The 26,911-nt window shown below is 45.6% G+C and overlaps 1 protein-coding gene across 2 annotated transcripts in view; it reads left to right on the top strand.

Moving 5' to 3' along the window:
• The window catches only part of NEDD9 (neural precursor cell expressed, developmentally down-regulated 9), a 186,687-nt gene that overhangs the window by 118,311 nt on the left and 41,465 nt on the right, over nucleotides 1–26,911 (top strand). The window contains exon 1 of one of the 2 annotated variants that reach the window (XM_043450377.1): nucleotides 14,690–14,885. The exons of the other annotated variant lie outside the window; for it this stretch is intronic. Coding sequence (XP_043306312.1) covers nucleotides 14,874–14,885 — 12 coding nt within the window. The 5' untranslated portion in view covers nucleotides 14,690–14,873. Of the gene's footprint in view, nucleotides 1–14,689; nucleotides 14,886–26,911 lie in introns of those variants that run through there. 2 annotated transcript variants of the gene reach the window in all.

Below are 26,911 nucleotides of genomic sequence, written 5' to 3'. Positions count from 1 at the left end.
GGGATGAGGGAGGAGTTGGATGAACTTGAAAAGGTGAAAGAAGAGACATTCCAAAGAAGAACCTAGGAGTAAGAGATCATGGTATTGTCTTTATTATGTTGAGGTTGCCTTTTAAATTTCATTTCTTATTACAGTGTTTTCAAGGGGTGGTGGGAAGACTGGTCTCCTGGGCAGAGGAGTTGGGAAAGCAAATCCAGGCAGAACAGGGCAGAGCGGACAAGTCTGCTCTGATGACACCCTGGCCTCGTCTTGATGCGAGGGATGCAGGGTGTAGTCATCCGGGGCCCTGGAACCTGGCGGTCACACAACACTCTTTTCCATGCCCTTCTGAATACCTGTATCCCGGCTCCTCTGACCGGCCGTGAAGATGGTCTGTTGGAATAAAAAACATGTCGACTGGCCTGGTCTTTGCAATTGTTCATTGTTAAGAGCTGTCTAAACTCTGAAGAAGATGAGGTTTCTTTGTTTGAAAGAAGCACAGCGCTGCAAGGCACAGCGGAAATTCCTAGGCCGACATCTTATTTTATGTGGGTGTGAAGTGAAAAACCTCTCGTTTTGTAAGCTGAGCAAAACCAAGGTACAGCAGAAGCGAAATGAGTATGCACGGGGCCTAAATACCACTTTGAAAGTTCAGGAGCGGACTTTGTTGGCTAAACCACAGCACATCTGGGAGGTTTCAATGAAGAGGCTGGCACGAGGCCTTGGTTTTTCTGTAAAATGCCATAAGGTAGTCGCCAAACTACGGTGCCAGGTAAGTTGGTCGAGCCCAGGGCCTGGAAAGCCACACAGAGGTACAGATGTCCGTATTCTTATATTCCACTTCACTGGGATATTTTGCAGGTTCCCCCTCTGGGGTAATGGAAGTCTGTGTCTCTGGCATCTTTTTATCCTTTGGTATTAACGTTGTTATTATTTTGCTAGCAGCATAGCGTAATATGACTGCTATTTAAATTTCTCTCCCCCGTCCCAAAGTACTTGTCTGCCATGAAAAGAAGTGGTTTGGCATAAAGTGTAAGTTTTTAAGCATCCATTTTCCAGATGGACCTCTCTGTTAAATTTATATACGTATATACCAAAAAAAAAGTTAAACCATGAGGAATGCTCCTAAGTGAGTATTATTGTTTACTAGACTTCTTACTCTGTCTTATGGCATTTTATAATAAAATATCAGCAAGCTCGTAAAGAGGGCTTTTTCTAAGGTCCATAATCTTTCTAACCATAACAAAAGGGCGGTAAATATATTGTACAAGAGTGCGATGGAAAAATGTGCTGAAGTATTCCCATAAATCAAATGTAGCACTTTGGCATTGACTCTAAAGCATTAAATTTAGTAAATTAGAACCAGATGATTTTAAAATAGAAACTTACATAACTTTACGGTGTGATTTTTTTTTCTACACAAGTTTATCTTCATGAAGTCCCCTTGGCAGCTACCGTAATAGGTATTTAAGAAGTGAGAGCAGCCTGTGAGTGTTTATACATCTTTGTAATTTCCACCGAGCCTGGCATTCTGTTGGGCAATTAGTTAAGTCCTGGTGGACGGATGAATGAGATCTCAGTTGTGATTAACAAGTATAAGTTAATTGGCAAAGGAAATGTAATATAAACATTTATATGGATCTCCAGGTAGACAAGATACTGCTACCCCGCACTTAACAATAAAACTCTGCCTTGCTTTTCCTTTCCCTGTTGAATCTGTGTATCTAAATCAATGAATCTGAAAGAAAAGGGTAGATCTGCTTCTCATTTGGGTCACTGAATTCCCAGCAGAATTTTCCTAATACTTAAGTCTCCTTCTTATTTCTGCCTTCTTAGGAACCAAGGGAAAATGCTCCTTTCTGTCATTTCTGTCTCTCTCCTCTCGTTCAGACGCAATATCACGAGGTAGCTGATAGCTCAAGGGCAAGTTGGGGATTCAGTGCAACACATAGACGGAGAAGATCCTAAATGCAATGTCACATGGGGGCCAGATGAGTAAGGTATCATCTGTGCCCTTCAGGAGAATACTCTCTGGCAGAGGGTTAGTCAGGACACTGTAGTTGTAAGTGCAAAAAAGCTCAGCCCCAGCTAGGTTAAGCAGGAAAGTGTATTTATTGCTTTAGCATTCAGGTTAAGATCGGAGTTCAGGCATGGCTGCATGCAGAGGCACAAGCAACAGGCTGAGTTCCCATCATCCCTCCACTTCAAATATCTTTGCTTCTTGGGTGTGTAGCCATGGTTCTCCAAAGAAACAGAACCAGTAGACCAATGGGTGTGTGTGTGTGTGTGTGTGTGTGTGTGTGTGCGCACAAAGAAAGGCTAATTAAGGAATTTCTCACATGACTGTAGAGGTTGACCAGTCCAAAATCTGCAGGGCAGGCTGGCAGGCTGTAGCCCCAGGGAAGAGCTGACAGTGCAGCTCAGTCCAAAGGCCGTCTGGAAGAACATTCCTTCTCCCCCGGGGGCTGGACACTGGTCTTTTTTCTCTTAAGGCCTTCAGCTGATTAGGTGGGTCCACACACATGATGGAGGCTTATCTGCTTTACTCAAAGTCTACTGAGCTAAATGTCATTCTCATCTAAAACGTATCTTCACAACACGTCTAGGTTAGAATTTGACCAAATAACTGGATACTGTGGTCTAGCCAGGTTGACACAGAAAATGAACCGTCACACACAGGGAGCTGAAACCTGGTTCTCTCTGACAACCTAGATGGGTGGGGTGGAGTGGAAGGTGGGAGGGGGGGTTCAAGAGGGAGGGGACATATGTATACCTTTGGCTGCTTCATGTTGATCAAAGGCAGAAACCAACACAATATTGTCAAGCAACTATCCTCCAACTTACAAAAAAATGAAAAAACAAAATGAACCGTCACAATGGGTGAATGTGAGGAATTGATAAGAAGCCTCTGGAATACTTGGGTGCAGGAGGAAATGAGAGTTTGGAACTCAGAACACGGGCCAGGGGGTGTGATTGTCACCAATGCAGAAATGAGGGTAAAAAATCATTGGAGGAGATAGATAGATAAAGGAGAAAATACAGAAGAGAAAGACCTAAAGGATGCACCCTTGGGGAAAGCCTGCCTGAAAAAGAAGACGGAAATGCAGGTTCCCTTGGTATCCCCCGTGGATACCGGAATCCGAGGATGCTCTATCCATGGGCTCCACATCCACAGATTCAACCCGCACTGAATAGAAAAATCTACACCATCTGCGATTGGTTGAATCCGTGGATCAGAACCCTGGATACCAAGAACCGGGGTGCTAACCGTACCCATCAGTGAGAAAAGCGTAGGAAGAATCCACTGCCACGGAAGCTGAAGAAGGAGGCCATTCAAGACAGCTGGGGAGGAGAAGGTCAGGAGCAGAGGGATGCAGATGACCGAGGAAAGCCCCCAACTTGGCCAAAGGAGGGTGAGGGCCTCACGCCGTGCCATCTGCAGACCCAGTCCACACAGCACCCAGGCCCACAGCAAGAGTGAAGCTGAGAGTGAGCCCTTCACCGTCTGACAGCCATTAGGAGTCATTCATAATAATAAGAGAGTTAAACCGTAAAGAAGGCTGAGTGGCGAAGAATTGATGCTTTCCAACTGTGGTGCTGGAGAAGACTCTTGAGAGTCCCTTGGACAGCAAAGAGATCCAACCAGTCCATCCTAAAGGAGATCAGTCCTGAATACTCGTTGGACGGACTGATGCTGAAACTCCAATACTTTGGCCACCTGATGCAAACAGACGACTCATTGGAGAAGCCCCTGATGCTGGGAAAGACTGAAAGCAAAAGAAGAGGGTGGCAGGGGATGAGATGATTGGATGGCATCACCGACTCAATGCACATGAACGGAGAGATAGTGATGGACAGGGAAGCCTGGTGTGCTGCCGTCCATGGAGTTGCAAAGAGTAGACAAGACTTATCGACTGAACAACGACAACAACAACATAATAACAAGCAAGGTTTTTATTCCCTAAGTCTTTTTCTAGTTTCTAGTACTTTTAAGCATCGCCTGGTGGCTTGAGAATGGAAAAGGCCGAGATTTTACAGCAGGGAGCATGTGCATGGGGTCCACCGGCCTGGATGGAGGTGGGTGGAGAGGGTGTTGGAGGCAGAGGCCAGGGGGAGGGGGGCCGGGACCGGGCAGTTCAGTGTCTGGCAGCAGCAAAGCGACAGAGAGAGCAGAACGATGTGTGAGTAGTTGAGGGCAGGAGAGGTGGCCGAGGAGAGTCCAAGAAGCTGGGGAGTGTGTCGGTGGTCCAGGTTCGTTCACCCACGATTATAGGTATAAAAATTTAGCGTTCTTTCATGACTTGTTTGGCAGCTAAACCTGCCTGGATTGGCTCAAAGTGATGCATATTCCTCATTCACCCACCTTGGTACGGACATTCACACATCTGCCAAAATATGAATGAATCTGCGTGCAGCGAGCTGGCCGGGTCCCACTGGGAGTTTTGTTGCATGCCGAATAGACGTGAAATTGGTCCTGAAAAGCTGAAATACTCCAAATTCCACAGCTCGTCTGGCCTCCAGGTTTTTGAACAAGGAATCGTGGATCTGTGTTGAGGATGAGGAAGGCGCGAACATCCTTATAGAGAAGGGGATTCGAAAGACCAGGGGTGGGAATGGGAGCACGGAGAGGTGGAGACCTGACTCCTGGGGCTGAGTCCTCCCCTCCTTGATGGGGAGGATGGAAAGCACAGAGCTCTCAGGTACTGTGAAGTCGCTCAGTCATGTCCAATTCTTTGCGACCCCATGGACCGTAGCCCACCAGGCTCCTCCATCCATGGGATTCTCCAGGCAAGGGTACTGGAGTGGGTTGCCATTTCCTTCTCCAGGGGATCTTCCCAACCCAGGGATCAAACCCAGCTCTCCTGCATTACAGGCAGACGCTTTACCATCTGAGCCGTCAAGTCAGGGAAAGTGGGAGGATTTCATTTCCTGGTGACCTGACTGCATGGGGTTTGGCTTTTGAAGACAGAAAGCAACCTTGAGATGGGAAAATCTAAAGGTGGGGAGCGCATGGCCTCCACCTTCTATGGACAGGAGGGCCATGGCCTGGCTGCTTCTCCCAACCCTCTACCCTTCCGAAGACCAAAAGCTCCCCAGGGAGGTTAGAGCCTGAGTCGTGAGAATCACAGGCCATCAAATTTGGAAAACCCTCGCAAACCTCCCCTCCCCTGTCTACATCCTCTGGTCTAAATCTCAGGGTGCCAGGACTTAAGCTGAGGGAACGGCTACTTAACATCTGTAAACCTCAGGGCTGTGAGTGAACCTTTAGGTCCTGCACATGCTAGTTCACTGGGCTCCTCCTGGCTTTCCTGACAAAGAGAGCTGCTTGCTGTTTCTTTCCAGCCTCGGTGGCCAGGAAAGAGTGTGCCGTCCAAACTGGCCCAGCCCGTCGAGGGTGGACACTGGTGTCTCCACTGCCGCCGTCTCCGGCCCACGCTGGAGAGGCATTCCTCCAGCAGACAAAATAAAAGATCGCTGATAGCTGGAGCGCTTTGTTTGCCCTCTAAAATGAATCAAACTCTTCAAAAGCTTGGATTCAACAGCGCATTCCTCCCATCCCCTCCCCCCAGCCCTCCCCCCCCCCACCCCCCACCGACCCCAGGCCCTGCATTGCTCAGATTCCTTCGGCCCGCTCCTCAGCGCCAGCTGGCGGCCGCCAGGGTCTGCTCAGATGGGCCAGATGCCTGGGGACGACGGGGCCTGCTGGACATTCTCTGGCCTCTGCTGAAATGATCTATCCGGGACCTCCAGTTAAGTGACTGTTCAGTGCTTGAAACACTGCGCCAACCCCCTTATTTCCCTGTTCCCTCCATTCTTTTCTGCCCACCTCCACCCTGAGCCTTGCTGGATGCCAGATGGGAAGGGTGACTTTTAGCCACCCGTGCATGCGTCCAGAGAATGGTAAAGCTCGGGAGTCGACCGGAAACAGAGCATCCAGCCCCACCCGAGAATGTAGGGCAGGCCGCCCACCAGCCTCTGCCCATCACACCTGGACGGCAGCAACGCGGGGAGAGTAAGAAGGGGCGGCCGGAGCTCTAGAGCAACACGCCGGGTTCTCCTGTCCGGGCACAGAGACAGCGATGGTACAGATGCAAGGAGGAGTCAGGAAGTCTTTTCAAATTTAAGAATATACAAAGGAAGAACCGAAGTTACCAAGAAGGAACCACAGGGCCTTTGGCCCTTCTTAGGCTTCCCCAGTGGCTCAGTGGTAAAGAATCTGTCAACGTAGGAGACTCAGGTTCGATCCTGGGGTCAAGAAGATCCCCTGGAGAAGGAATGGCCTGGAAAGTCCCACAGACAGAGGAGCCTGGTGGGCTACAGTCCGTGGGTCCGCAAACAGTTAGACACGACTGAGTGACTAAACAACAGCTGAATACATACCATGGAGCAGTATCACTGTGCTGGATTCTGCCTTCAGAAAGAGCAGAGGCCATCCTCCGTCCAGTCACAGCACGTCTGTTTATTTGGTCTTGGCAGATCACCTTGACCTGTGTAAAAGCCCACAGTCCAAATTTCTACCAGCAGAAGAGATTTCCATGACAGTTTCATATAACAAATCGTTTATTTGGACAAACTAAAGCGTGCACGAACAGAACACCTCAAGGCTGGGGAAAACAGGAGGGAGCCCTTGGCAGGAGTCTGCAGAGTTTTACTGTGAAAAAATCCTTCTGTCCCACTGAACTTCATTCCTCTGCCCAGCTGGACACATACAAATAGTAGAAATCTAAGCCTTTACACATTTACAACGATAAATAAACCTAAATCTTTATTATGTGTTTCTAACTTTGCTTATCATTTCACTCCTGAGTTAACTCCCCCAAATCCTTTCGTATAAAGAACATACTAAATGTTAAGATGGAGCCTCACAAATTCTTGTCATATTTCACTAGAGTTAAGTGGATTTACTTAACGTATAATTTATTCTGTTACTTTTTTTTTTTTTTTTAGTTCTTTGCCAGGGGAAAGATAGTAATTAACTATTCCCAAGTTATAATAGCAGTATTCTGTATGTATAGAAATTTTGCAGTTGCACACGTTTTTCAAAAATCAAGTCAAGATATTAACCACCACCCACTTACAAGAGTCTTTGTAGCATGTTAGTGACACTGTGTTACATGTATTCTTGGAAGATTTATCAAGGACTCAGAGTGGCCTAGGGCTTCCAAGATGGCTCATGGTAAAGAATCCGCCTGCCAATGCAGGAGACACAAGTTTGATCCCTGGGTCGGAATAATCCAGATCCTTGACCACTGAGCCACCTGGGAAGCCCTAACCAGAGAGGGGCAGTGATTGCTTAGAGTGGGAGGTGTTCTTGCCCCTGCCTGCTCAACAGTAGCTTATTTTTTTCCAAATTGACAACAGTGAAGGCTTGGTGCGCGGACAAGACATAGGGCTTTGAGAAGACATAGAATGCGATGCAGTAACCTACACAGCTGCAGAAAGGGATCCTTTTCTACAAGTTGCTTAAAAATCTCACTGTGGGCAAGGCATTCTCAAGGGTGAAGCAGGACCAGGCAGTAACTGAGCACTAAATGATATGCCCCGCACACAATGCTGTATATAGAATCCTCTGAGGATCTCTGTTCGCATGTAGGTGCCAAGGTCTCGAATCCAACGTAGAGGGGAAAAGCCAAAGCATCCACAACTGTTGTTTCCCCCCCCCGCCCAAGGATGAAATTTCCACATTTATTTTCTTTTTTTGTGTATAGAAAGCTACAGTGAAGTGTCCTGTGAAAGGGGCTGGGCATGGTGCTGCTGCAGCAGACTGGACTTTGAGCTTCAAGGGTACACTGGTCATTTTGAAAACAAAGGATGCTGTGATTTGTTTTTAACTACTAACGATTCCTTGGGTTTCCCATTTGGGTTTTAAGCTGCCAGCTTCTCCAAGTTTCTTTCCAGATGATACACTGCGTTACGCATGATGGCACTTTAACCAAAGTGGCATTTCATGTTTTGTTGCAATTGCTAAACGTCAAGAGGGTATGCTAGTATGCCTTGCAAATTTCTTTTGTTGACGTAAATATGGAAATGTCACAACTGGCTTTTAAGGGAGGTCAGACTTGAGAAGCACTGACCTAGACCATAGGTGACGAGAGACGCTGGGAACTGTGGGGATCAGCTAAAGGAGAGACTTTCTAGGAAAGGTTCCATGAGGAAGATGGGGTGGAAACTGGAGGGAAGACAGGATTTAGGTAAGCAAAGGATGAAAGGAAGGCAGTCTGGGCAAGAGGGACCACACACACACACACACAGACTTGAAAGTACGAGTTAGTAGGGAGTGTGCTTGCGTGCACACTAGTAGCCTTATTCACGGCTTGAGAACGATACTTCTTCCTCAGGCAGGCTTAGTCCCACCAGGATGGAGCTGCTAATTTACTGAGCTCACAAATGGGACTCAAATAACCAAAGTGCACGGAGGACTCCTGGTAGCATGTCACACACAAACCCAGGAGCCAGAAAGCCTGGGTTCACATGCCAGACCTGCCCCTACTTGACTGGACCTTTGTGTAAGTTGAACAAGCTCTCCAAGTCTCAGTTTTGTTGCTTGCAAACCTAGAATATTATGACCGACCTCATTAGGGCTCACTGCTGCTGCTGCTGTCGCTTCAGTCGTGTCTGACTCTGTGCGACCCCATAGACGGCAGCCCACCAGGCTCCCCCGTCCCTGGGATTCTCCAGGCAAGAACACTGGAGTGGATTGCCACTTCCTTCTCCAATGCATGAAAGTGAAAACTGAAAGCGAAGTCGCTCAGTCGTGTCCAACTCTTCGAGACCCCATGGGCTGCAGCCTACCAGGCTCCTCCGTCCATGGGATTTTCCAGGCGAGAGTACTGCAGTGGGTTGCCATTGCCTTCTCCGATTAGGACTCGTTAGGTGGATATTAAGTGAAATAATGTTTGTGACTTGCCCAGGACAGGGCCTAGAACCTGGGACAGTTTCCGGGTACCAACCCCTGAATGAGCCGGGGTCAGTGGGCTGTAGCAGAAAATTCCCAATGACCCATCTTTGTTTGGAAAAGTTTCTGGAGACTTATGGAATTGAAAAGTTGCTGCCGCCAATTATTTTTTTGAAATAACTCTGGCATAATGTAGACTCTTAAAAAAAAGAAAACTGGTATTGAACTAGAAATGGTAAAACATGACTCTAGAGTGAGTATTTCTAGATTGTGTCTCAGGAGATGTGGAACAATCTATACATTAGTCTGAACTCTGGGATGCATGTATCTTGCACTGTTCTAGAGCATGGGTCATCAAACTTTTTCTCTGGAGGGCAAGATAATATATTTTTCCTGCTTAGCCCTTTTCACCACCTCTGCTCACACTTGCTCGTCTGCTATTGCGGCTGAAAGTCAACATATAAACAAACGGGTGTGTCTGTTCCAGTAAAACTTTATTTATAGACACTGCAATTTGAATTTCATGTAATTTTTTCATGTCTTATGAAATATCATCCTTATTTAGATTTTATTCCAATCATTTAAAAGTATAAAAGCTATTCTTAGCTCATAGGTCATATAAAAAGCTGTAGTTATCCAACTGCCCTGCGTCCAAGAGCCAGGACAGGCAACAGGCCTTGAGCTGGTCTGAAACTCCCCATGTAATAAATGGAAAGAGCAGTCCCGCCCTCAGACAAGAGTTTCCCTCCCTCTCCTCCTAAACAATAGGCAGAACCTCAAGTCAACAACATTCTTCCAAGAAGCCTTGGTCCTCTTATTCATTCAGAAGGCATTTCAGCTCCTGTAAGGTATGGGCCTGCAGGGAACACAGGTCACCCGGGAGCTGGAGCACAGACATCAACCGGTCATCAGGACACAGGCTGGAGAAGCCTTCTGCTAGGGCCATGGTCCAAGCACAATAGGGGCATAGTAAAAGGAGGGAGGAATTCGTTCTGAAAAGGCGAGGTGGGCAGGGTGGGGGTGTAGAGGAGGAAGGACAAAAGAGTTAGTGTTGGGACTGGGTTGGAGAGCAGAAGAGGGAAGGGAGGCCATTCTGGGCGGAGGGAATCGCCTGTGTAAAGTCAGGACAGTGTGAGCGGCTCAGATTCAGTGAATTTGCCCCCTCCCCCTCTCTGCCCCAACGTGTGCGGGATGTCCATGGGAGATGAGGCCAGAAAGGGAGGCTGGGCTCGGATCATAGTCCATGCCGATGCGTGTGGATTCTATTTCTAAGGCTTTTCAATATAGTAGTAACGTGATTGACTCTGTATTCTAGAAATTAAGCAAACGGTGATGTGGAATATAGACTGGAGCGGGGAGAGATTTCAGGCAGGGAAACTGAAAGTCGTGGCTGGAATAAATCAGACAGGAGATACAGAAGACTGACCTAAAGCACTGTCTGTGGTTAGGATCCCCCTCGAGCAGGGCGCCCCGGAGCAGCAGGTTCATCTTCTTTTCCCCAGGCTAAACGGGGTGACTCACGAGGTTGCTTCCTGCCCTCACAGGCTCTGACTTTGCGCTTCACTCTTAGAGAGCAACCACATGAGCTCCTCGCAAGTGTGAGCGGAAGAACCTCTTCCCTCCAGCATCCTCTCTGACTTTCGGTTGCTTCCACGCCAGTGCCCCATGGCAGCTGGAAAATGGTTTGGACGGCCCCTGTACCATTTCCCTTGTTCCGACTGGCACCAGCTTCTGGTGGGTGGGGGCTGGGGGGGCAGAGCCCTTGGCAGAGGTGGCAGGCAGGTGGCAAGACCAACAGGCTGAGAGACAGGTTAGTGTCCAAGGCCCGGGGGCCTGGACCACTTTGGGAAGCCATCCAAGGGAGCGTGAGGGTGGCTGCATAAACCAACCGCCAGTGTTTATACAGCACAGTTTAAACAGTTATTTCTGCCTCCAGAAGCTCACTTAGTAGCTGGGGAGGGGGCTGTTTCTGCTTTCATTGAGAGAATTTGTGTTTTTCCAAAGGGTTTTGAAGGAAACAAAGCAGATGATACTAACAAAGTAACAGTTTCAGCATGGTGTAAGTTGCATGAAGAAAAGGCTCACTATTTCAGTAGTCTGCTGGCCCTGAGAATTTACACAAACCGAGGCTGAGAACAGAGAGGACTAGATCCTATGACTCCCTGCTCAGGACACTCGGTGACTTCTTGTCACACTCAGGAGAAAGTCCAAACCCTGCCACCACCCGCTCTCCATCCTCCCGTGGGTCCTCCTCTCTGAGCAGACTCATTCTGCTTGCTCTTGAACGCGCCGAGCTCACTGCTATCTCAGGCCTTTTCCGTGGGTCACTGCCTCTGTCCAGAACGTTCTTTCCCCAGATCTCGGAGTGGATCCCGCATAGTATTCAGGTTCCTGCTTCTATATCAACTCCCTAGAGGGGCTTGCATGACCATTATCTCTAACATGAAACACCCCTCACCCACCCTGGTCTATGAGGGTGGAACCTGCCAAAACCCACCTTCTAGTGGTTTTTCCCTGCTTGATTTTTTCATCCACCACTTCAAAATTGTATAACATATTCTTTGAACTATTGTCCTCCACTCCTACTAGACTGTGAGCTCTGTGAGAGTAAGATCTTTATCTGGGCTGCTGTATCCTCCCTTCCCAGAACAGCCCCTGGCTAGTGGTAGGTGCTGAACTGATGTTGGGGTTAAATTAGAAAGCTGCCCAGGGATGGGGTGCCACAGAGATGAGAACATTCCTCCAGCTTCTTCTGAGTGCCCACCACACTTAACAATATCGATAATAGTCTAATAGTGATAATAGTTATAATTAATCATTTTAAATTAACTTATATCATACAACACAAATACTGATATTATAATGATATATGATGTTACAATGTTATATTATATAGTCATAAATAATACAAAATAAATTTAATATTAAAATAATAATAATGGAAATAATACTAATAAGCAACCATTTCCTAAGGTTTTGTTGTCATTGTTCAGTCGCTAAGTCATGTCTGACTCTGCAACCCAGTGGACTGCAGCATGCCAGGCGTCCTTCCCTCTCTTTCACTCTCTCCCGGAGTTTGCTCAAATTCATGTCCATTGAGTCGGTGATGCCATCCAACCATCTCATCCTCTGTCTCCCCCTTCTCCTCCTGCCTTCAATCTTTCCCAGTGTCAGGGTCTTTTCCAATGAGCTGGCTTTTCACATCAGGTGGCCAAAGGATTGGAGTTTCAGCCTCAGCATCAGTTCTTCCAATGAATATTCAGGATTGATTTCCTTTAGTATGGACTGGTTGGATCTCCTTGCAGTTCAAGGGACTCTCAAGAGTCTTCTCCAACACAGTTCGAAAGCATCAGTTCTTTGGCACTCAGCCTTCTTTATGGTCCAACTGTTACATCCGTACATGACTACTGGAAAAACCACAGCTTTGATTAGATGGAACTTGGTCGGCAAAGTGATGTCTTTGTTTTTTAATACACTGTCTAGGTTTGTCATAGCTTTTCTTCCAAGGAGCAAGCATCTTTTAATTTCAGAGTAAAACTAAGGTTTTACTATTCACTTTTATCCACATGATGTCATTTAATCCTCAGTATAGTCGTAGCAGGTTGGTATTATTCTCTATTTTACATTTCAGAACACCAAAATTAGCAAGTTAGAAATTTGTTGAGATTCTAACACACATTTCCCTGACTGTAACACCTTTGTGCTTTTTTATATATATGTAACTAACAAGGCAATGACCCAGATCACCTTGAAATGAACTTCAGGTAGGTTTTCAGGTATATTCTGTATAGGACAGAAACAGGAAAGCAGAAGAGCCACTTGGGGTGAATTAAGCTTTTTACCTAGAGAATGAAAAGGCCCTAACTATGCTTTGGGACACTGTTTGAAAGCGTTAAAATGAGGTGAGATCGTGTTCACTATTCACTGATGCTCATCAAACGAAACAGAAGGTGATTCAGCCTTACTGCTGAGGAAGCCAAAGGAATGTTATCTAGATCTCCTGGAGGCCAAAGACTCATCATCTTACAGATGAGAAGGCCTGGGACATATCCAGGCAGACACCAAAAGAAAAATTTCCCGCAAGCTAGCAACTGTCCCCTGAGTCTGTAGGACGGTTAGGCAGTCCCTGCAGTGTGTTGATAGCATGTTGTTGTTTAGTCTCCCCGTCGTGTCCAACTCTTTACGAGATCCCATGGACTGTATAGCCCACCAGGCTCCTCTGTCCATGGCAGCGTCGTATGTCGCATGCTTAGTGTGTGTTCAGAAGGACCTTGCAAAATCACTCAGGCTCATTTTCCCTCTAAAGCTAAATGAGGGAAAGAGGCCTAGTGGAGGTCCAAAACCGTGAGTCAAACTTGTCATGACCACCTGGGCGGGGAGATGGGGGAGGGGAGGTCCTGTCCAGGGAATAGGTGCCTTATTTAAACTGTGGTCTGAACTGTGAGCCCTGTGTCCAGAAACCCCTTTTGTAGACCCGCTACTCTCCTGTACTTTTTTGCTTAGCTCATAAAAGTAGAATTTTAATCCTGTGGGAATTGGGAAGGAGAAAAATCAAACTGATTCTGATCCAACCCAGTCAGGAAAAAAAAAACAACAACTAAGGGCTGAGTTTTTCCATCGGAGTCATGTAGTCTGGTTGGAGTCCATCCCTTTTAGGGACAGCCATTGTCTGTATTCACCAAGTCTCAATCCTGAGGTCCCATGAAAAGGAATTTTCCCCTCACTGCTTCACGACTCAGAAGAGTTGCTGAAGGTGGCCATTTCTGTCCTCTCCTGGGTGATCTTTCTCTCTATAGAAAGTATGAAGCTGAACCAAATGTTCCGCCCGTCACTGGGAGAAGACTGGTCTTTTTTAACCAGTCTCCTCAAATAGCAGGCATTTTTTTGGTCGTTGTTCCCCAGATAATAAGTGTTGGTGGGTTAATGGGTCATCATCAGGAGAGAGGTCAGAAGGAAAAACTGCAGTGTTCAAAGCTGGAGCTAGAAATGCCAGCCATCAAAGAACGCAGTACTGGGTGAACGGTGATGATGTATGGGGCGGGCACACCGGCCAGCCCCATCTGAGAGGTCACAGCTAAGCTTTATCCTCTGCAAAGCCAGAGGAGGTCTCTGAATGCGGCTGACCCCTCAGCTCCCGGAGGCCCCGGTGAGAAGCCAGCCAAGGAATCCCGGGTGCCCAGCTCCAGAGTCCCCTTTCACTGCGGGAGAATTGTATTCTGTCGCCTTGCAGACTGACACTGCAAGTACTTTGAACACTGAAAAGAACACACACAAAAAAAGCAAACAGCCACGAGAAAAGGGAGGGGAGGGAGGAGAGAAAGGGGGAGAGAGAGAGAGATATCAGCAGGGGTAGTTAGTAAAAAGGGGCCCCCGGAGACAGAAAACCTTTTGTTCCCTGAGTTCGTTTCATGTAGAGCTTGTGAGGTGAATGGCTTTGGAATGAAATGGATTTATGAAGGAGTTGCTAGGTCACAGGACGCACGGCTGTCAGGCTGCTTTGTGAATTCCATTTCTTTAAAATTTGGATTAATCTTTAAAAATAAAAAAAAATTTTTAAGAAAGAGTTCATCTCCCCTTCCCAGGGTTTTGATAGAGGTTCGGGGTAGATGAAGTATAAGGTTTGGTAGGGTTCGGGGAAGGTTCCCGAGTTTCTTTTCCACTCTCTCCGAAAATGTAAAAATAAATGATCGCATTACAAGTTCTTTGTCAGTTTCCAGTAGCTCGGGGTGGGCGGGGCGTCCGCGTTACCTTGGCCCGCGAGCCAATGGCGAGGCGGTATGCAAACGAGCTCCGTGCTCGGCCGGCTGGGAGGAAAACAGTGAGCTCAGAGGCTGGGCAGGCTGAGCGGCGCCGGAGGTCGGCGCTGCGCGGACCAGCGGCCCGAAGCTCGGCGGTCCTCGCTTGCATTTAAGCCCAGCGCTCGATGGAGGGGCGGGCTCGCCGGTGCTTAATGCAGTCTAACTAGTGCGGGAAAACGACTCCGTTCACCGCTGCCGAGATGAAGTATAAGGTAAGAGAGTGACTTCTGCAGAAGGTTTCTGTGTGTGTGTGTGTGTGTGTGTGTCCCCTACTGTGACAACTCCTCTGCTGTGCCCCCAGAGGGGTTGTGAGATGGGTCCCGGTCACCGGGTTGCCAGACAAGCAGGCAGGCAGAGATCCAGCCATTGATACCTACGCCGGGAGCTCGCAGCGCGCGGGATCCACCCCCGCTGCAAGTTCCCCGGCGTCGGTCTTGGTCTTGGCGCCGGCGTGTGGCAGTCACTGCAGATTGGAGGGCGTCTAACTCCAAGAGGAGCGCGCCTGGGCTCAGGACTGCCGGCTCCGCGGGCCTGGCCTCCACTGCCCCCACCCCCGGAGCCGTAGTAAGACAGGAATCAGAAGTGCTGAGTCTCTCAACCTGGCTATTTTCAAGCAGTTTTCATCCTTTGCATTAAAGCGTTCGCTTTGGGAAACAGTTTGCCATATATACTTTTAGTGGAAGAAGTTAAAGTCTCCAGGTACTATTATACAGCTGATGATGGAGGATTTTGATACCCATAAAGGATGGTGGATTCAGAACCAACTGAGTATATGCCATTTCTTGGAAACACTTTCATTGGCGTTTGAATGGACGGAGGGTCTGAAGGCTCCAGCCGGTTTATTGCCTCCGAAACTCAAAAGAGTGTCAGGACGCTCAGCAGCTTGTTTTCCCATGCATTTGTGTGTTTATTCCTGGCAAAAGGATTATAACTTATTTGGAATATACTATTTTGCCTAAGTTGCCTTCATCTAACCAGGCTAGCAGCTTCCAGAGACCCCTATTCAGAGCTGACTGCACGGAATTGAAGGTGAATTTTCCTTGGAGGATGAACACTTACTTTTGTTCTGGAATAGACACAGTCCTAGAGACGCAGGGTCGATCCCTGGGTTGGGAAGATCCCATGGACAGAGGAGCCTGGAGGGCTGCAGTCCAAAGGGTGGCAAAGAGTCCCACAGGACTGAGAAAGAGACTGAGCATTATTGTTAAATTAGCATGTTTAAACAAACATGCTGCTATTGAAATGCGTTTTGGCAAGGTGTTTATGCTCGGGGATTGGCAATTTGAATTACCTGTCTGACCTGCAGAATTGTACCAGCTGAGAGCTACTTTGCCTTCTTTCTGAATCATCTAGCTTCTGGCTCATCCTTTTTTAAATGTGAGGTTGTAAATCCTCAGTCCTGGCTGATAGCCACTGGCTAACCTCTGTGATAAGCCTTTTATTCAAAAGCTATAAATCATGTTCAATAGCTCTAAATCTAACTGTTGAAAGTATCTATTGTGATGCATGAGTTATAGTTCTCCTTGAAAAGGTTAGAACACTCTGAAGGCAGGGGTATCAGTTATCACAACTATCAGCTTTCCATTTTCTGCCTCAATGGGAAAAATCAGAGGGATGGATAATCCTGAAGATTCTTAGTATTTTTGACGTTAGGATATAACCAGAGGCAGATCCTTCTACCTGGCAGGAAAGCTCTCATTCTTGAAATGGTTCACTGGTATTTACGCAGTTTCTTTATTTAGAATAGTGGTAGGATATCACTAATGTTAAGTCCCCAGATATTATTTAGCCCTCAGTGAATCTTTGCCCTCCTCTTCCTACTGTAAATGCCTTTAGATTCATAAAAAACCTTGAGGCAGGTTGGTGGGGGGGAAGAAAATGTGTTCCTGCATTTATTATTGGAAAGTATAAATGGCTGTTTTTAACATAGAGTACTGCGATCTGGAAAGTGACAAAAAGTCTAAAGTCACTTTTATTCAGTGACCTCATCATGTTTAGTTTTATTTTGTGGAAAGAAAACATCATGGCAGCTGATGATGTGAACTGTGGTTGGCATTCATGAGGAAACCCTGCCTCTCTGCTGGGTCTTCCCAGCGTCAAACACCCTGCCAAATGCTGTAAAGATATGATTTTAGTAGCTTGTGGGTATCTTCACCAGCAAAACTTCTGACTTCCCCAACTAACCAAATGACAGATTGACACCTCGTGGTGACTGTAAAAGGAACCAACGGCTGAAGCAATCTACTTTCCCTTTCTTCTAAAGCCTATTTTCTCTCTAGTTAATAGTGGACTATTTCAGGAGAGGATTTTGTTATTTTAAGTAGAGGCGATGACACAAAGGTAGAGGAATGATAAATAACAGCTCTTAAGGCTCACCATGACAATACGGGATGGTCATATTTAGCTTTCCCACATTAACTCCATGAGGTAGTGTTAATACTGTATATTAATTTTCAAATGTGGAAACTGTGGCTCAGAGAGGCTAGGTAATGTATCCCAAACCACACAGCTGGAAAGTAGCAGAGCTGGAATTTGAACCAAGGTGATCTGGATCCAGAACTTTTGACTTTAAATAACTATTAAAGAAAGAACTGTCTGTGACCTCCTAAAATGTCCTGTGTGACTGTTTTTTCTTCTCCCGCGAAGCTCAGGGCTCTATGTCATTCAAAATATCCCTGCAGAATAGGTTCTTCTTTTTTTTTTTTTCAGACAGTGCCTCTACAAAGCAAAGTGAAATGAATGTCTGGCAGTTATTTCATTGAAGCCACTTAGGTAGTAAAACCAGATAATTATTAGATTGTAAAACCCTGGAGTTAGGAATTACCTTTTAGATACTCTGTTGCTCTAAACAATATAAATTTAGCTCAGTCACATTTAAAAATGCTCACTGAGAGATTTATAATCCAATCACTATAAGATTTTTTTTTTAAACCAGATTATCTGGTTTGGCTACTTCGGGGATCATAACTAGAGAACAACCAAGCCTCCACTCATTTTGAACTTACACATAGTTCAAGTCAGCCAGCTATGTATTTACAGTCATCTTGAGCACTGTGGAATGCAAGCTATTACAAGCTATTACTTTGGTGAATTTTTTGGGGGGTTAGCCTATATTGAGTCTATTTTGCTTGCATTGTATGTGTTTTTATTTGTTCATAAGAAGGGTGCAGTTACTCTCATATGCACTTAATGTTCTATTGTTCTTTAAAGGATGCCGTCTGGAGTTCTCTCATCAGTAATTTATGGGGGGCTTCATTTATTAAGAATTTTCCCCAAGCTCCTCTGAATATACACAGCATGTTCTGAAATACTGGAGGTGGGTGAGGGGGCTATGCCTCGGTGGCCATGGCTTGCTCCGGAAGGCCTCCCTCCTAGGGTCTGGGGTGGGTTGTTGCTACTTTCTGCCAGGAGGGTAATTGAGAGGTGGATGCACAGCTGTGTTTGAGCAGAGGCCCCGCCCACTTTGTGCAGGCCCAGGCCTGGTAAGTGCCCCACAGGCCTGGCCTGTTTGATCTCTAATAGCTGAGCAGCTTTTGTGGCTTGGCCAAATTTCTGTATCCTGTGTGCCTACATTGAAACTCTAAATTATTTATCTAGTCTGCCATTCAACAAAATCATTCTTAGATGTTTTGATTGAAGAAAATTACAGATGAAACTTAGAATACAAATAAGAAAACTACATTCTGAAGTCCAGATTCTTGGGTTCTGACTGAACGTGGGTAAGGTAGGTTAGGGAAAGCAGAAAGTGTGTAGTAAAGAAATGCTTTCAAGGGGACTTTGGAAATTTTTTATTTTCTCAGAGTGGCTGGAGAAGATGTGATCAAGTGTCTTCCATTTAGTCAGCATGTTTACTTACAGTCGATATGTAATTCCTGATTCTTTCCTGGCTTTGCCATTTTGGTTTTAAATGTTTTATTCACTTCTAAATGGTGTGTTGCACACCCTGCCCCCTGCCTCCTTTTTAAATCCCATGTGAGATTTCAAAGCAACAAAAGATGCTTTAAAAAATAATTAACTGTTTTCTTATGTATTTCATTGATTGAGCAAGCCCATTTTCAGAGTTAAATGACTTACCTACTTGGAGATCAAAGTCTTTACGGAACTGAAGGTGTTCTCAGCACCAAGTCTGCAAGATGCACGTAACAAAGATTCCTTAAGCATCCCTTCTTTGCTGGAATATACATCAGTCCTCTTCTAAGAATTCATCAGTGGCTTCCTGTCTGCACCACCACCCCACCACCCTGCCCCACTTCTAAAGAAACTTCCTCTCTACTTTTCAAGCCTCTTTGCCAATTCCCTCCCCTTTTGTGCCCTTATGACCTCATCGTCTCTCATTTTTTTCATTCAAGCATTCATTATACTTCTCCAGCACCAGACTTCTATCAGGCTGGCCTCCCCCCACCCACACAGACGTGACACACACTTAAAGCGCTCTCTGTACCCCCGTCTTCCTCCTCTCTTCTGAATCGGCTATGGAAAATCTTGGTCCCTTGCTGCTTCCATCCATTGGCTCCTTGCTCTTTGTGCCTGCGTGACTTGGTTCGTCTGTACTTGCTACGAGTCAAGTCTCCTCACCCCTCCACTCTAGACAACAATCAGAAGCCCACACCTTTGTCTCCTGTCATCGCTACAATAGGCTTTCTGTTTTTCACCTCTGCCCGACTCTGTTAGCACTGCCTTACTCATTAACCCCTTTCAATCATATCACTATCTAAATGATACCTGGAACTCACCAAGGTTGCCCACGGGGGCTGTCCAGCTTTAGGTAAGCCCCACTCAATATGAGAGACTCACCCTTTATCTGTATGTAGAGGCAGATTGACAGGCAAGTCCTTGAATAAACCAGGATCTGCTGTGTGTTGTGACCTGGGCAGGGACTTGGTCTTATGTGTTCTTGCAGTAGAGGCAAGGTAGAGCGTGAGATTTGGGGAAAGGCATTTCTGTTTCCTGTGACTCGATGCTCTGTAACCTTGGGCAAGTTAAGCTCTGGGAGCCTCAGCTTTCTTATCTGTAGGGTGGCTCAGCGGTAAAGAGTCCACCTCAAATGCAGGAGACTCAGGTTCAATCCCTGGGTCGGGAAGATCCCCTGGAGGAGGAAATGGCAACCCACTCCAGTACTCTTGCCTGGGAAATCCCAGGGACAGAGGAGCCTGGCGAGCCACAGTCCACAGGGTCGCAAAGAGTCAGACATGACGGAGGGAGTGAGCACCACCACCACCAAAGTAGGGTAAATATGGCCTCGTGGATCATTCTAAAGCCTAAGTGAGATATTTTCCATGGTGAGGTATTTACCATGGCTCCACTGGAAATAGACAGTTCTAGCAGGCCCCAGCTCCCCTTACATAAGTAGATGCCCATTAGAGGTTGAAAGAATAGTGTGGACTCAAAACTTGGATTATGTCAAAACCCTATTTACTGTGTTAAGATAATCGAGTACTATTAAATATTCCATGGGCCTGGTTGTGTCTTGTAGAAATGCAGACGTCAGACATAGGGGTGTACCGACACACCTGTGTCCCCACTTGCTAATATATTAGTGCTTTGGTATCTTCATTGTTACTAATAAGATTTGATATTCCTGAGGTTATAGGCCCTTGCTCGTTGTAGGTACTCAACAAACATTGAATTGAATATTGGATTATATGCAATACACAAATAGCTATTAAAAGAGTTTCCCCCATATGGCCTATTAGAAAGAATATAGATTTGGTTTTAAATTCCACTTTTGTTGCTTTTTAACAGTATAATTTTAGGCAAGCCTCCATTTCCTCTTTTATAAAATGGGAGTAATAGTACCTGTCTCATTTGATAGTTGTAAGGATATAATATATGAAAATCATCTGTTTCTAGCACATAGTAGCCATTTAAAAATGGCAGCCATGGTATGACGCATTGATAAGATATATAAAATATTCAGAATATACTCATATATAGGTATATTGATAGATGCACTATATAGGTTAAAATGTAAGAGAAAACCTTCCCTAGAATTGTTTTTCCATAACGAAAATATTACTGAAAAAAAGAGAAAAGTCCTGACTAAAGAATCAAAGGTGGATTTGATATAGAAGGTGAGTAGGGCTCGGGGTGAACCACATCCCTTATCCTACTGCAGTCAAAGTGACAGAGGTGTAAAGTTAGAGGTGCTGCTGATCTGTTTTTAGATCACTTTAGGCTTAGAAAGGAACCTAAACAAGTCAGTTTGAAATCCCAGCCCCTGGTATCCCAGCCCTCCAGTAACATATAGACTTAATTACCAAGCCTCCTTGCCAAGATGAACAAAATGGGGCCACTGGAAAGAAATACTGTCTTTTCAATTTAAAATGCAGAAAATAGCTACCAGTTACCTAGGCAATGGATGATTGCAAAGAACGTGGGCATGGAAAAGGGGTCCCCCTAAAAAAAAACAAACCCGTTTATACTTTGTCACCAACCCCACCTCCATCTTATTTACTTTGAACATTCCAGTTATCTCCTTGCAGGATTTCTTACTAATAAAGGAGGACTCCACACGCCTGGAGAACATTCAGTTCAGTTCAGTCACTGAACCCAGTCGTGTTAGACTCTTTGCGACCCCATGGACTGCAGCACGCCAGGCCTCCCTGTCACCAACTCCCACAGCTTGCTCAAACTCATGTCCATTGAGTTGGTGATGCCATTCAACCATCTCATCCTCTGTTGCCCCCTTCTCCTCCTGCCTTCAATCTTTCCCAGCAACAGGGTCTTTTCAGATGAGTCAGTTCTTCACATCCAGTAGCCAAAGTATTGGAGTTTCAGCTTCAGCAATCAGTCCTTCCAATGAATATTCAGGACTGATTTCCTTTAGGATGGACTGGTTGGATCTCCTTGCAGTCCAAAGGACTCTCAAGAGTCTTTGCCAACACCACAGTTCAAAAGCATCAATTCTTTGGCTCTCAGCTTCCTCTGTAGTCCAACTCTCACATCCATACATAACTACTGGAAAAATCATAGCTTTGACTAGATGGACCTTTGTCGGGGAAGTAGTGTCTCTGCTTTTTAATATGCTGCCTAGGTTGGTCATAGCTTTTCTTCCAAGGAGCAAGTGTCTTAATTTCATGGCTGCAGTCACCATGTGCAGTGATTTTGGAACCCAAGAAAATAAAGTGTCACTGTTTCCATTGTTTCCCCATCTATTTTCCATGAAATGATGGTACTGGATGCCATGATCTTAGGTTTTTGAATGTTGAGTTTTAAGCCAGCTTTTTCACTCTCACTCATTACAGCTTAGCTGAAAAAGACTGTCTTCCTGAGGAATCTTCATTTTAAGATAAATTGTTCGTTGGTAACCTTTTAAACTCTACACTGGAAAGAGCCGTTCTTTCAAAAGGCAGACAGTGTGATCTAGGTGAATTGAGGCATGCACTTTGAGGAAGGTGGAACAGACTGCCCAGAAAATATAAGCAGTGATAGCATGTGACTGTGATTTTTCATGGTTGAGGTAGGGGGTGGGGGAGGGGCAGCTAATCATAGAGATAATATTGGGTTGGCCAAAAGTTCATTTGGGTTTTTCCATATATCTTCCAATAAAATGAACTTTTGGGCCAATCCAATAAAGCTCCCAGTGGAGTGTTTTTAAATACATATTCTTAGTCTCATCATGGACTGGGATTCCCAGGTAGCTCAGTGGTAAAGAATTTGCCTGCCAATGCAGGAGACACAAGGGACCAGGGTTCGGTCCCTGGGTCAGGAAGATCTCCAGGGGTAGGAAATGGCAATCTACTCGAGTATTCTTGCCTGGGAAATCCCATGCACAGAGGAGCCTGGTGGACTATAGTCCATGGGGCCACAAAGAATCGGAAACGACTGAGCAACTGAGAACACACACACACATCATGGACCACTAAATTCCAGTTTATTCTTTTTTAAAACAAACAAAAAGACTAGTCCCTTCTCTCAGCCTCTTCCCCAGTTAATTTAGTACATGAATTGTGCTCAATGGTATTTAGGTAGGTGGTTCATGATCCTTATTCAAAGGCTGGGTTTACTGATTTGAAGACATCTTATTTCTTTGTAGATCTTGGTATGTACGTTGCAGATGAGAATTCCTCCTGATATTTCTAATATGTCAAGGTAATAGTTATAAGATGTTACCAAAATTGTTCCTTATGTGGAATGTTGATGTCTATACTTACCAGAAGTAAAGATTGAGCAACCCTGAATACCTAAAAGTGCAAGCATAGCACAAAAATGCTTAATAGCATCTTTTGAATTTGAGTTTCATGCTTTTCTTTACTCTTAGTTGTGTGTGTTGGGGAGGGGGGATTATTTGTGAAACTCTAAGTTGTGATCACCAAATGGCATATACGGTTAAGATTTGAACCAGATCTTTCTATTTAAATAAAGCAATGTGTATTTAGACAGTATTTTTCCTTACTTGTTCTAGTTATGTGGAAACCCAGTGCTGTCTCTTGTATGAATTAGCTGTAGTCTCACTGAGTTGTGGTAGTCGGCGTGTTACCCGGAACTCAGAACCTCATGCCCACAGAAGATGGGGCTGACTCAGGGCTAGGCTTCTCTGTTCCCAGGCTCTGCACTCTACTGAAAGAATGAGCTGGCCTTCCCTCTCTCAGCCCCTGAATAACCTTAACCCGCCAAGCCAGCAGTCTGCGGAGGCAGGAAAGTGGACTTCTAGGCTCTGCAGCCTCCTCACAGGACGTGCCAAGGATCTGTCAACGAGTCTGTTGTCACTGGTTTTTTGTTTGTTTTCTTGTTGTTGCTCATCATTCATGGTGTGACTTAGAGTCAGCAGGAAACGACTCAGAGGCCCAGCGCTGCTTCAGGACCATGAAAACAACACTGGCAGAAAACCATCTCCACGTCCCTTCTAGTGCTCCTCTGGGATAGAACGTCCGTGTTCTTCTCTGATTCTCCATCCTTTCCCACTCAGAGCTGCTAAGTGCAGTGAGCGCCGGGAAAGGGATGCTAAGGACACAGTTAGCCCAGGGGCGTCCATGGTGAAGTTGGACGGCTGGACAGTCCCGCAGAGGCCCGGATGCCCTTGGAATAGATCTTGATTCCTTGCCAATGAGAGAACACGTCCATTGACTAAATACAAGATTATCAGTACCTGTCTTTTTTTCTCCTGTATCCTAAATTCAACCAAGGCAGATCCATTAACAAGACACATACTTGGAGGCCTATCTTTTATTTTTAGTTTAAAATATATTTCCCTTCTGTGGGTACGTATCCATGTTTCACAGACCCCAACATGGGACAGATGGTCTAACCCCGGGAAGGACATTTGAAACGGGGACCATCTTGGGAAGTTTATACATGGTCGTTCCGGACACTAAACACAAGCTGCTCCCAAGATCAATCGGCTGTCCAGGGCATTATCCCTTTTGCCTTAGGTCAGCTTTCTGTATGACTTTTTCTAGCTTTTTATCAGAAAATTGCCTAGGGGCTTCTTTTTTCTAAAGTGGATTCTGGCACACTTTTCATAATTTACTTCTAAATAATATCTACAACATCACATTTTATTCCGGGAGGTGGTGAGGGACAGGGCAGCCTGGAGTGCTGCAGTCCATGGGGTCGCGAAGAGTCAACACGACTTGGCAACTGAGCACACACACACTCACTTGTAAATAATAAGAAGGTCCTTTTCTTTCTCCTTGCGGAAGTGAAGAAATGAAGGCAAGCCCTTTGAAATACGGACCATGCAGAGAGCACCTGAGGCCTCACGAAGCAGTGAGCGGGGCTGTGTTTCGATTGTTCTTGTTGAAACCTGGCGGGATGGCTCTGCACTTCAGAGAAGCCTGCGGCGTCTGCATCCAGCCTCCCGTCCCCCCCTTATTAAGATCTTAATTACAGACGCAGCTTACTTCGTTGCTGGAGGGAAAGAATTTAGCTTCTCTGAACAGTGTCTGTTTTTTGGTGTGGCAGGTGTAATCATGATGAGCTCATTCTGGTTTGTTTTCTTTCCCTGGAGGAATTTTTTTTTTTTGAGGGGGAGGAGTACAGTTCCTAAGACGCAATTTCATGAGCTCATAATAGTGCGGTAATCAGAACTGTGCTTTGATTTTATAGAGACCCTTTCTTCTGAAGAAGTCAGAGTGTTTTGCATATATAATTTCATGACTCCTCGTGATGTTATTATAAAGAACGTGTTCATTATCCCCATTTTGCAAATGGGGAAACAGAGGCACAAAAGGCAGTGATTCATTGTCATTAGTCTGACAAGATGAGGACCGAGATTAGACTCTATCGATTTCGTGATGTAGCGTGCATCCTTTGAGGGTTTCCCCACGGCAGCCCCACTGACATTTAGGGCTGGATAATTCTTTCTTGTGGGGACTGTCCTGTGCATTTCAGCACCCTTGGCCTCTGCCCACTAGCTACCAGTGACATCCACACACGCGCAGACACAGTGCGATGACAAAAAATGTCCGACCGTGGCCACGTATCACCTGGGGAACAAAATTCCCCGCTAGTGAAAAATCACTGCTATAATCTCCCCTACTTCCTTCTGCTTAAAAATAATTGCCTCCATGGTTTTAGGTGATAGAAGCACAAAAATACAACCATAAAATGGTTTGCCATCATTTTATCATGACTGAAGCTGGGCTTCATGTAACAGTTTGTAACCAAAAGGAAGCTTCCTTTTACATGCTTAGCCCCAGTCTGTTCAAGAGAATACCACAAGGTACTAAGAAGCATGGGGCCTCCTTAGGTTACGTGTAAAACCATCAGACCATCTCTAAGGCCAGCCAAGCTCTCTGAAGTCTTCTATTGGCTTCATTTTCCTAACAATCTTCCTATCATAGATACAATATATAACATAAAAATGCATACAATAGCTTTCTTCCAGGCCCAGTTCTAAATGCATGCTTCATGAATAATGGACTTTGCAGAAAAATTTTATTCTCATAAAGCAGTGCATCCTTTATACACGTAGGCGCTTGTCTGTGTCCCCAGCCACTGAACAGCTTCGTCAGTTTCATTTGGAGGTCTCCTTCACCTTCATTTGTTCCTGCCATCTCTCCTTTCTCTTCTAACTGAGAAGCTAAGATTAGCTTCTCAGCATCTAAAGATTCTTTCTTGAGGCAACTCTGCAAATGCAGTGCTGACAGTATGTGATTGTATATACCCGCTCAGCCAAGTGTACAAATCCATTTTTTTTTAAACTTTTTGAGGACTTCAGAAATTAAGTAGGATAATAACAATCAGGCACCAAACCTAGGTCAGGAGTCATCTAAGAGTTCCAGTGAGGGGTGCCACCCAAGGTACATCAGCTGTGTTCTGGCTGGGAGGCAAAGGTTGTTGGCATGTGTACATATAGGCATTCATGGGTTTAGATATAACTTCATACCTTGAGGATTGCATACCTTGATGCAGGAAGATAAGATAAATGGGCATGTGAAAATAGGAAGATCTTTCCTTTCTTTCAAATATGCTTTATTAGATGTTACAACTTGTGTGTTTTGACTGTTGGGAAGTAATATAGTTGGGGGGAATTATATTGTAATATTTGTGGACTAGAGTCTCCTACTCCTTTATGACTTAATTCTCATTTCACTTCCCCAAGTACCTGAATGTTAGAGGGGTTTGTCTAGACAGGCAAATAGAAGTCATTCGGTGCCAACACTGTAATGTTGGCTGAAATCCAGATGGTTGTTTTGCTGTTAATAAAACCTATCTTTTGGGTGAGTGGGTGTCAGGCCGTCATCATTATATGGTGCCTGTCAGATTTATCTAGGGACAGACCCTGAAAAGCATTTGTGCCTGCCCCGTAGTTTTGATCCTTTGCCAATACACTATGCTTAAATCTATGAAAACCAGGCAACCTGGGACAAATGCTTACAGATTCTGAGGCTTAATAGCAATGGTACGCAATTCTAAGATGGAGAACATTCTCAGGAAGCACACCCTAGTCCAGCAGGAAAAAAATCCGAGATTAAGAAGGGAACCAGATGCTAGATCTGCTCTGCTACTTATCTGATGGGAGACCCTCTGGGCTGTAAAACAAGAAGCTTGGGCTAGAATGATCTCTGGGATCCCTTCTTAGTCTAAAATTCTAGCCTAGTGGGTCTGGTCAAGTCATGGGTGACTACTGATTCTGAGTACCTACAGAAACCAAGGTGTTCTCCCACCTTATTTCAGACCCTCAGGAGCTGCCCAAGAAAAACCCCCAAACCACAAAAGAACAGAGAATTGAGCTCTTAAAGACACATGTATGTCATCAGACTTGTGAGCAAAAGCTGATTTATTTTTTCTCAAT

Source organism: Cervus canadensis, chromosome 28, assembly GCF_019320065.1.
Source record: "Cervus canadensis isolate Bull #8, Minnesota chromosome 28, ASM1932006v1, whole genome shotgun sequence".
NCBI lineage: Eukaryota > Metazoa > Chordata > Mammalia > Artiodactyla > Cervidae > Cervus > Cervus canadensis.
Note: the sequence above shows the minus strand (reverse complement) of the source record. Positions and strands in the feature narration are given on the sequence as shown.